The sequence below is a fragment of the Belonocnema kinseyi genome, chromosome 1 (assembly GCF_010883055.1).
Source record: "Belonocnema kinseyi isolate 2016_QV_RU_SX_M_011 chromosome 1, B_treatae_v1, whole genome shotgun sequence".
NCBI lineage: Eukaryota > Metazoa > Arthropoda > Insecta > Hymenoptera > Cynipidae > Belonocnema > Belonocnema kinseyi.
In genome coordinates this window covers 54,153,270-54,165,206 of record NC_046657.1, presented here as the reverse complement: position 1 = coordinate 54,165,206, position 11,937 = coordinate 54,153,270, and the positions used below count along the sequence as shown (strand labels likewise).

At 33.9% G+C, this 11,937-nt stretch overlaps 1 protein-coding gene across 1 annotated transcript; it reads right to left on the bottom strand.

The window, feature by feature from the left end:
• Nucleotides 1-1,004: 1,004 nt before the first annotated feature.
• Nucleotides 1,005-10,107, bottom strand: LOC117175234. Its single transcript, XM_033364907.1, has 5 exons — nt 10,060-10,107; nt 6,517-6,696; nt 2,761-2,883; nt 2,403-2,555; nt 1,005-1,259 (listed from the first exon to the last, which is right to left on the bottom strand). The coding sequence occupies exons 1-5, from the start codon at nt 10,067-10,069 to the stop codon at nt 1,186-1,188; spliced, it is 540 nt and encodes a 179-aa protein (XP_033220798.1). The 5' UTR covers nt 10,070-10,107; the 3' UTR covers nt 1,005-1,185.
• Nucleotides 10,108-11,937: the final 1,830 nt, after the last annotated feature.

Sequence of the window (11,937 nt, the reverse complement as noted above, 5' to 3'; positions counted from 1 at the left end):
CACTATCTCTAGCACGTCGCCATTCGGCGAGTAATTTTGCGGCTCATTGATGATACGAGCGCATCAAAAATAAATCTGCAAGCGATATCTCCATCCAGCCAGTTTATTCTAAATTTTTCAGAAATTTTTCTATTTTCGACATTGGTATCACTTTATCTGATTTTCAAATTGGTATTTTATCACCCCCGAAAAATTAATCCAGTCATTATCATGATAGGTGCGTATCAGAAAGGGATTTTTCGAGGCGACATGACACGCTTGAAATTTAATTAAAATAAATTTCGAGTCTCGTCGATGGTGAGATTTATTCAACAGGATATCTGGATACTAAGGATAAAATTTTTACTTTAGAAAAAAATTTTCTTTTCACCTTGGATTTAAATGGGTTAAATATAGAAGAATGATGGCAATGTGGAATGTACCTTTTTGTTTTAGATATTTCAGAATCTAAGCTTTTAAAACCATTGACATGATAATTATCTATTTTAGCCAGTCTAATGATCAAGTTCAAACATGATTGATATCTTATCAGAAAAAAAATCGTTGAGTTTAATTCAAAGCTGCTCGAAATTTTATTTTAGTTTATTTAATTGAGGTTTGTTCAAGTTTAAATTATGTTGGTAGAAATGCAGGCGCCAATTCCGTAAATTTTCTTTCAGATATCACCCTATAAATTGGATGTTGAATATATTAATTATCGAATCACTTGTAAAAGGAAAGAATGCTGTGGAAATTACCAATAAGCACGCTTCTCTCGCTCGATGCAGTGTAATGCCATCAGATTAGTAATAGAGTTATGGTTTTGAAAATTTCAACCAATTTTTTTTATAAATAAGAAAGTCTAATTGGTGGGAAGGCGTTCCAAAATGCTTTTCTAACGGCGGTCGAGTAAAATCGTAGCCAAAAGAAGTACAGGGTTCAGAAATCAGTCACTTTAGAAATTTAAGAAATAAAATTTATTTTACAGATTTATTCTTGCATGATCCCGCATATGCCTACACTTCTATATGATTGTGCTTATGTACATCCTAACCGGAAAAATCTACTTGTGGAAAAAACGCTGAGAAGGAGCCAAATCACTTACAAACTATTTCACTCAACAGAGCCTCAATCCAAACCGGATATTTATTTCTAAGCCGGAATACATTATTAACACTTATTATTGTAAAGATTGTATCCCAACTCTTAATGATGAGGCCCCCGATTCGGATGCTGATTCTGAAGCCACTCTGAATCGAGCCTGCTTGCCAACCTCCTTTCTGTAAGAAATATATAGAAGCTTATTTTTTCGATGATTAACAGGTACATATCTGAGTTGAAACTGACGTCTTTTTTTCAACCTGTATCTAGTTTTATAACAAAGTGTCTCGTGGTCAAAAAATAAAAAATGAACAAGAGAATTAAAACGGTGAACATTTTCTCAAGGTAAGAAATGATTTTTGCTACTACATGAATAAAGTGGTGGACACGGAAATAGAAATATTTCTCTAAGAAAATGTTTTAGAAACTCTTAATTGTTATTGTTTCGTAACAAAAATGATGACAAAATATAAAAGTGTACAATTCCATTAATTAATTATAAAAATCTTTATAATGACTTATTATTCGACAATATTTAGTACTTTTTCATTCTGAATGTTATTTTCAAACAAATTTTCAGCATTTTCAATTAAGAGAAAATATATTTCTAGGATTGAACATTGCAGAGAAGTATTTGTTTCTATATGAATAATCCATGATAATTAGGTTGAACCTGGAACTAAATATTATTGTTAATTTACTGTAAATGCAGTCATTAAGATGAGTAATGAGTTAGTTTAACCTGAGTAACAAATAATTTTTAGTTTATTTTTGTGAAGTTCATAAAGCGTCTAAATATAATCTTCAGTTCGAACATTATCGGCTGAAATAATTGAAAGTAGGGACAGTATTGAAGGGGAGGTTTAGCATAGTCAGAGAAGGGTCTTATATATAAAAACTTTAGCATCTAAGGGTTCAAAGTAGGGCCTGTAGGTTGAAGTGGAGTTAAACTAGGCTGTAATGTTGCATTCTCTGGGATTTAAAAGTTCAAAGCAGGGGCTAAAGTTTAGACAGCGTAGAAGCTGGTTCTAATGAGGTGCTGCAAGTTCAAAATATGGTCTACGTTTTTACTTAGGTAATTTAAATCTAGTAAGTACATTATTCTACACTAGATGTGCAAAATATACATTAAACATTATTTTAATTTGATAAGTTTCTGAACAAAATTAAATCCTAATGATTTAAACAGTCAAATCTTAGCGCGTGATTTTCTGAATAAGAAATTTTAGATTTAATTAAACTGAGACGAAAAATATTTTTATGGTTTCAAAGTAAAACATATTAATATTAATTTTTAGATTCTATTTTATTTTTTGCATTACCTTCAGCATTTTGCGGGAGCAGGGACAGCACGAGCCACATATCTCTCCAGTATGTCGCAAAATGCGAGTGTATCGCCTCATCCTTTTCGTCGTCCCACCCAGTCATACGATGCAATTCATCGCCATGTCTAGGCCGAGCATTTTGGCTTGTATCTGATTGTATTTGTAAATTATATTCATTAATTGAGCTAAAGAATTTGAACAATTATTAGTTAAGAACTACTAGGCATTTAACTATGTGTAAAACAGTTCTATTTTACACAAGCTGATAGAGCACTTCATACATAGAAAAAAACTAAGTCTTTCTAGACAGAATCCTCTAGTAGTTTAAAAAATTATATTTTAATTTTTAAATTACCAGGAAATTTCGCCATACGTATGTCGCCATCATCATGATCCTTTACTACTACTCCAATCTGTACCCCGTTACGTATCAGTTGATCCCACTGTCTGTATGTAACTGGCGGTATTCGATATTCTCCTGTAAAAATTATAATTACTGGTTGTTTCAACTATACAAAATTTGTTAGTTCAGAACTAATAAATTCTACTAAGTTACAATTCTACTAATAATTCAACCAGATTTGAGATTTTGATTTATTTTTTTTCTGAATCAAAAAAACTGTTTCCTAGTTCAAAAGACTAATTTACAGTAAGAATAATTTTATGTGATTAAAAAAGTGTTAAAAATTTACAGTGAGAATTTCGATAAATGGAATATACTAAGAAATACAGAATTCTAATAATTTCTTGTAAAAAAATAAATGTTTGAATTAATCAAAGCAATACGTTAACAATATAGAAAGCTGCAAATTATTTATTTAAAAAATGAAAATTATTAATAACTCATGATAATATAATAATTTATTTTCAAATTGAATTTCTAAATTGAAATCCGTAATAGTTGAAAAAATTTTAATATTTATAAACGATACAAATTAAAATAATAGTAATTGAAGCTTTATAAATTGCGCTCAACTTTGTAAACTTCTGAATAAAATCCCGTGTAGAAATTCAGATTTTGGGCTGGTGAGATATCAGACCAGTTGGCCTCCCTCTCAGTCGGGGGCTAGTCGGGACTACAGATTAATGTCCCCGACCTGTTACGTCACGGTGAATTAATCGGGCGCTGGCTAGTCGACCTGACTTATTTAAGTCGAAGTCTAGTCGGATACTTACGGTTCATGCTGTAATACGGCTGTCCCCAAAAAATAGGCTTGACTTAAAGATTTCAAAGAGCAGAGTGTATCAACTATATTCTACTTCACTAAAGTGCTGAATGTAACTTTATGTAACAATAAAACGACATCCTAGTAACGTAGTATATAGTTGATATATACACTGTGTACATGTTGAAACTTCTTGCGTAAAATGAATTAAGAGTTCGGATTGTTGAGGCTGTAATTCTCATTCTCGTTTTAAATTATTTTAAATTATTTTATACGAAATGTATTAAAATTGGACATTAGACAGTGACAAAAAAAAGTTTTCTGATCACATCCAAAGTTTATTTTACCCCATCACGTCAGGTTTTCGACATAACTTCAAAAATTCTTCACAGATATTCAAATATGAAAATTAATTTTGGCCTGATTGCCGGACCATGTCTATTATGTTTTTTGGGTCGCTGAAACCGAATCCGAAATTCTTTTACCTCATCACGTCAAGTTTTCGACATGACCTCAAAAAGCCTTTACAGGCACCCATAAATGAAAAATAAAGCCGACTTAGCTGGCCAGACGAAGTTTGTGGGATGTTTTTTAGATGGTGAAGAACGAATCCAGAATCCATTTCATCTCATATCTTCAGGTTTCTGAAATAACCTCTGAAAATCTCATTAATCCAAACTCTTATTATCATGAAAGCTATCTTGTAGGTGTACAAATGATAGGTGGATTCAATTTCAGTCCTTCCCTGCTTTCGAACTATAAACAGTTCTTTTTTGATCAAATGATCTGTGCAAAGGGTTCCGTTTGCGGTTTTCATTGTATTCCTCCGTGCCTCTCTTCAGAATACAATAAAAATCTGCCATCATATTCTTATCCCATCTCCCTTGGTAACAAGTTTCCATTACTGTGATATCTTGGCGGGACCGTTTGCCTTGATCTCCGCTAAAGTCCCCAGATTTTCGGGAAGTTTATCCAGGTGGAAGTGAAGAAAAATTAGTTTGAAATTCATTAGACACTCAAGCTTTCGAAAGTCTGTTATCATTTTCGTCACGATTTTTTTTGTATTCAGGAATTTTCGTATTTCCCAAAAAAATTCTGGGCCATAGCCTCAAAACTTAGCCAGGATTTTTTTTCTAATTCAGTCATTATACTTACAAAGGTAGTGTCCGTGAACATAGTTCTAAATTGTGGTGCATCGAATACTCCTTCTTTCAACTTAGCCTCAGAAAGTTTAGGGAACTTTTCCTTGAGGAATTGGAAACCTCGTCCAGTTTTATCAAGAGTTCACACAAACTGTTTCATTAGTCCAAGGTACATGGTTCAGCACTCAAGCCAGCATTTCTTTTCATTTTAGGGTGTCTTTGAAGAATTCTTAAGGTTATGTCGAAAACCTGTCGTGATAGGGTGAAATGAACTTCGGATTCGGTTTAAGCGACCCAAAAACATCTAATATACATGGTCTGGCACTCAGACCAGCCAAAAATGAACTTCAGATTCGGTTTCAGCGTCACAAAGAAAATATAATAAACTCGGTCTCCCCCCCCCCCCCAGGTTAGAAAACCTTCGGTTGTGTGGCTGTCTTATTAATCTATGATTCTTGCACTCGCATGCTGGGAAAGTCGAATTGTGATCACAGAAACTTTAAAACAAGGATAGCCCGACCAGAGCCCAGCTAGAACACGTCTAGGAATTTTGACATAAAAATAGCCTACACAGAGGATTATGTTTTTTTAAGTAGCTCGACTAGTCTCCGAGCAGGCCCTAATTTAAAATGTTCGGCAAAAAAGCCAACTAGCCACCGACCAGTCCCCAGCTAGGAAAATTGCCTAAGAATGTTCTCCGGCTAGCCCCCGACTAGTGCCCGAATTTTATTAACGTCAAGAGGGGCTATTTCTACACGGGATGTATTTAGTTTTGAAAAATTTCATTTAATTTAAAAATTGGTTTGAATGATTTTTGATGAAATTTGTTTCAATTCATTAGGAAAGTTTTAGCAAGTGCAAAAAGTAGCGTAAGTCATTAATTGCTCTTTTATACATTTCTGCATTTTTATACGTTATTGTATTTTCTACCTAAGTTACAGCATTCGTTATGTACGTTTATTTTAAAAGCCTTTTAAAGCTTTTTAAAATCTTCCTATTTTCAATATTCAATATTTGTGTACTCTATTCTAGATACTATAATAAATCATTGTATTCTTGAACTTTATCATTGGCGGGATATATTAATTCAAATTCCATAATTAATGCTTTTACAAAAGTAATATTTTGGACACTAAATTACATTTCAGCCATTAAAAACTGAAAAACCTGAATGGTTTTATGAAATAATAATTTGTTGCACTAGAATGCGCAAATTTAGGAACATTTTTTGCAGAAAATGATATTACTCAATTAGGTTTTTCATCTCATGCTCGGAAATGAACATGAAAATAATAAAATATCCACAAGGCCAAATTTAATTTAACTAGGGCTCATTTAACAAAAAATTTTAATTAGTTTTTGACTTGTTTAAAATTACTTTTTAAATATTTTGCACGGCGTTACAACCTTCCAAAGTCAAGTTTAATTTTAAATAAGTCATCGGGTTCCTGCGTATATTAATCTTAGAATTGAGCTTACCGCGATCCAAACGGGACACGCTCGAAATGCCTTTGTTTCAGTTGGCCTCTTGGTTATTCTCGTTCTTGATTTTTTCAAGTCAGATTTCCAATTTCTTTGAATTAAGATATGCTTCAAAGAAATCGAAAATCCGAATTGGAAAAATCAAGAACGAGAATAACCAAGAAGCCAACTGAAACGAAGGAATTTCGAGCGTGTCCCGTTTTGATCGCGAGAGGCATAATTGTAGAATCATATGTAAAATTTTTTTATAAAAATTGATATATTCAGAAGGTTCCTTATTTAGGATCTTCTAGTGCTTAGATTTATTGATAGAACTTATACTTGGGTCTGCGGGGCGTCGTTTTCTAAGCCTCTCGTAAATCACGCGCTGATTTCGTGAAGCTATGGTCCATCCTCCTGGAGTGATTATGTTTATAGTCGAACCGGTTTTCGCTATTTGACCCACAAAGTGCTTATTCCTATTTAGGAATATAACTGCATTAGGCGGTTCAGGCACTCCTTCTGTAAGAAATAATATATCAATATTTATTATAACACAAGAAACCAAACAGGCGCGTAACGAGCGTAATGTTCGTTTGCTTGTGCCATTATCTCCTTAACTGACAGCCCGAATTATATAACTGAATGGTTGCAAAATATATGGAGCTCTTTCGGGAGCCCAGATCAAGATGCTCGAATCTCATTCCAAATTTTTTTAGCAGAACGGAAAAACTGTATCATTTGTTATTTCCACGTAATTTTTTGTTACCTTTAACAAAACTAAAAGAAAACAGTAAAATCTGCAACATATTAAGGTTTCAGAGCAATATTTGTATTCCGCAATCATTTCTCTACGCGAAAAAACGAATGGAGAAAATGATTTTTGTTATACCTCTTTCAAAAATTCTCTTTTTAATTTTAAGCTTTATTGAAATTCCTGGATATTTTCAATAATTAATGATGTACAAATGAAAAACAGAGGATTACTCTCAAACATTACTTGTTGACCAACAGATTCCTCTTGTATGTAGTTTTTAATATCAGATAGGCGCAAAAAAGTGCTCGTGGTATCCGTATCTACCTTTACAATAGGCTATGGCGAAAAACCAAGAATGTGCGTCCAGAAAAAGCCTGGATGCGAAAAAGTGTCCCAATCCTATCCGAAACTCAGAGCACTTTGAAATTTTGAAATCGGATAATATCTTCAGTCTGTTCTTTGAGGCTGAAATCTGGAAATTTCACTGAAAAGCACTAAAATTAAAGGTTTTGCAAAAATGGGGCTAAAATCGATACCGATGCCTTCCAAGGGTGACTTTACGATGAAAAGTCATCAGAGCGTACTTAGAGGTATGTACCGAATCGCCAAAGTCACCCCATGTCGAACGTGCTTATTTAAGTCTCAGAGTCATTAATTACACCCACAAAGTCTTTCTTAGTGTCAAATAAGTTGACAGTCTTTCGAGAAAGAATTGTGGCGCGTATCTGTCGGTCCCGAGCCTCGGGACCAATGCCTTTTCTGGACACCTCTGTTACCAGTCTGTTACCAATCTTAGCGGTGGGTTCATCCTCTGTTATAGGAATAGAAACTGGAGGTACGGTAAGTGAAACATCTGTCTGTTCCCAATCAATCATTTCTGTGTAATCATTAGCTCCATAATTAATTTTTGGCACACTATTGTATCTAACAGTTGTCTGTTGCTTATGTTTTGCTTCCAGGATTTTGGTGAGTCTGCCTCTTTTTACATTAGGTTCTGCTCTCTTATGTATTTTCTTTGTTTTAGAGACATCTACGCTGGCGATTCCCATGAGTCTTTTAACTATTTGGTCAAGATAGAAGGCATGCTCTACGGCTGGAACCTTCTTTTTCTCGGGACAGGAGCACCTAGACAAGTTAACGCACTTACAAGCGGCTATGTTAAATAATTCAGAGCAGCACTCTTTGAAGGCGGCGATTTTCTCATTCTCATTACTTTGAGAAGATGTTTCACTCTTCAATGAATTTTTCAACGTAGTGTATTTTTTATGGAGATTTATGAGACATTACTTAATGCGCTGCTCTGAGACCGTTGAGATAGAACCAGATTCCCAAATAACTATTAGTTTGGAACGAACTTCGTCGGCAATCTCTCCGAACGAAGGCTCCTTGTCTTTTTCTGAAAGACAGCCCTTTTGCCTTCGAACTTCCTGACAACATCGCAGAACGTCAGCCCGCGTTGGCAAAACGTTCGGACCAAAATCTTTTCGAGGACCAAATATAGGGCACTGCACAAAATCTCTCTTTGCGAATTTCGACATGCTGTAGCATACAAACCAAAGAGGGGAGTGCAGGCAGAACCAGAATCTCTACCACTAAAAGAACCAATGACGAGACAATAAAAAAAAGAAACTATAACGACAAAGTCAACTAGCACCTGCGAGTGAACGAACATTAGCGTGAGCCGACAGGACGAGCCATTGACAGGTTCTGACAAGTCTCGACAACCCTCGATCAGAGGGAGGAGGAAAAGAGAAGGAGACTGGCGACCGCAGGGGGGGGGGGGGTCTAGCTTCAGTGTAGAGGTGGCACAGACGCACAATTATTTAAGCGTTTTACTCGAAAATACGCAATTTTGAGCCATTGCCCCCTCCATGAGGATTGGCAAGTGGTGACTTTGGCGTCTTGGTACGGACCTCTAAGTACCCTCTGATGACTTTTCATCGTAAAGTAACCCTTGGAAGGCAACGATATGGATTTTAAGCCCATTTTTGCAAAACCTTAAATTTTAGTGTTTTTTAGTGAAATTTCGAGATTTCAACCCTCAAACAACAGACTAAAGATATTATCCGATTTCAAAATTTTCAAGTGCGCTGAGTTTCGGATTTGTTAGGTTAGCCACTTACGTTTTACGACCATTTAACTTATGACAGTTATGCCAATCCGCAAGCTCCATTGTTTTCGAAGACTAGGGACTATTTAGTTCATTTACTAATAAATGAGAATTAATTTGTACTGCTTTTCCCATTTATTTATGTATATAAAGAGTAATCTAACCATCCGTTAAAATCCTCAACCATCCTAATCTAAAGAGAAACACCAAGAAGCATTTGAGTCGCCTTTTGTCGATTGGAGTTACTCAAACCATACTTATGATCTTACCTCAAAACTTATTAAATATTTTCGGAATGCTTTTGGCATTATCCTGTGGAGTAATTATGACGCCCCCTTCATCTTATCTAGTTTGCAGAGAAATTCAAAATTTCTTAGTTTCAGAAAGTTTATTTCCTATTCCCCTGCATCGCGAGTATCAGGGAGATTAGCCGTCAGCCACGGGTGATCACTGCCAAAGTTCTTGGTACTAGGGACTTTAATTTTTATAGCTCTGTAAAGCCCTAGTAGCCGGCTTTGTTCAAATAATTAGGAAGTACGCTTTAGACAATAATTTAATGTCAAGCAGCTTGCGGAACTGCATCCAATTTTTGTTTGCCTGTAAAGTTTTTTCTAAAGTTTATTTTATATTTCGTTCTAAGTGACTGATCGAGTGCGTTCTTTTGTTCGATTAATTCAAAGGTTAAGTTAAATTATCTGCTAAAATTCCAAAAGTAAAAATCTATCTAGATTTTGTGTGTCTCCTGTTCAATTTCTTTCTTTTTCAGTTTTGGAAAACAAAAGGAGAAGATTTTCTTTGATTGAATAACTGGTTTATAATAATAGTAATTTATTCCTCATGTGACATACTATGATATTGTGATTATTTATTATTATTTTTTAATTGCTTTTGACCCTTTTCCTGATATTACCCATCAGTATAATAGAATTTTAATTCATTGATTAGATGTGTTAAAGTTCCTAAATTAAATTTCAGATTGTGATTATTTAATTCTTCCAAAGAACTAAAATATACTTACGACGATTCATAGTATATGAAGCATGGTGCCCATGTATAAGTTCAAGAAACTCATCATCAGGATTTTCAACTGCAAGATATAACATAGATATTTTTATTGAAATTTTTTTTTAACGAATTACAAAAATTTGGAATTAAAAACTCAAAACCTGATCATGGCAAGGTCCTGATAAATGTATGAAAATTAAACCATTTTTTCCTTCATATTACATTCTCCATTCATCTTTATGACTTTTTACAGAAAATTCGATGCCAGCAACTTCAAAAACCTCCTTAAAGACAGTTTCATAGGACTTCTACGCGAAATCGGATGTTTGGCACTCTTATTGGTACGCTTCGATAGATGCAGTTTTTTTTCAAAAATTATTTTTAAGTGGTTTTTAAAGCTATGCAGAAAATCGTCTACAATAATAGCTGGAGAACAGACGAATCTCAAGAAGCCATACAAAGGCATTCACACAAATATGGAGCACAATTCATCATAAAAAAGTAGCGGCAAATTACTATAAGAAACTCAGGCTTGAAAATTTGCTATGGATTTGAAATATTATCACAAAATACACCAATTTTCACAAATTTCATCAATCGTGATAAATTGCTATTCATTTAAGAAATTAAGGCCAGAACTATTGTGAGTGAGCCGGGAAGAATTATTGATAAAAGTTACCTGTGAATTACTTTACGCTTCCATAAGTTTTCGTAAATGATCCTAAAATTCTTATTATTTAAAATAATTTATCCTCAATTTTGACCAATTTCGCAAATTCGAATGAATTTCAAAAAATTTCATCTTTTTATATCATATAAGTTGAACCATAGAACATCCGGTTGCTGGTCGGGTGCTTTTTCAATAAAGTTATTAGAGTGATCGAAAAAAGAATATTTTTTCAGAAACACACGCTATCTCAAGCCAAGTGTTACATTTATAATGCGAGTGATATAAGGCGATCCGTAATATCATCAGAGACTAGACAAAAAATAATTTTTTGTTTTAAAATGAATGTTTCTCTTACTTAAATTACTCGTATCATAAATGTGACACCTGGCTTGTGATAGTGTGTGTTTGTGAAGAAAGATTCTTTTTTCGAGCCCTCTAATAGCTTACTGAAACGCACTTGTATATATTTTTTCGGAACAAATTTAATTTTCACATTTTCATAACATTGTAAATTTACAGAACTTTTAAAAAAGAAAATTTCGAGTTTACTTTGAAAATGGAGAAAGCTGCAATATATATGCGAATAGAACGAAGATGAGAAATTAAATTTCTCATAAGAATATGTTCTTTTATGAGGAAAAATCTGAAACTTGTTTTAAAGATCTCTAGTAGCCGACGCGACGCTGATTAGCGGGAACAATCGTTTATTGGCGATTAAGAAATAAATTTTCGATTTTGTTCTGAAGACGAACCATTCTTTAGTTGAAAAATATTACAATATACTAACATGAATCTCTAGAACCTGCACGGCTAGGATTTGAAAGTACATTTTTTAATTAATACAATTTAAAATACCAAATTACACAACAAAATTGCATCAGGACGCTTGAAAGAAATTATGTTGCTTCAAAAACATTTAAACACAAAAAATTCAAGAAAGACAATATTTGAAAAATACTTGCACAAGTTACGAGTTGATGTTGGAGCTCGGTCGTGGACATCTCCTCGTGGGTTTCGCGTTGGATATCCAGGTCGCCCACCATTTAATTCTGTGAGATATAATATACGGATTTTATTAGGAATTTGTTCAATGAACCTTAAAAATGTGCTATTAAATAGTAATAGATAGACTGAATGTAATTCCAATCTTAGTTAATATTGAAAAAAACTATGAAATGACAAAAATTGAATGAAGTAAATATAAATACATTTTGATATTCT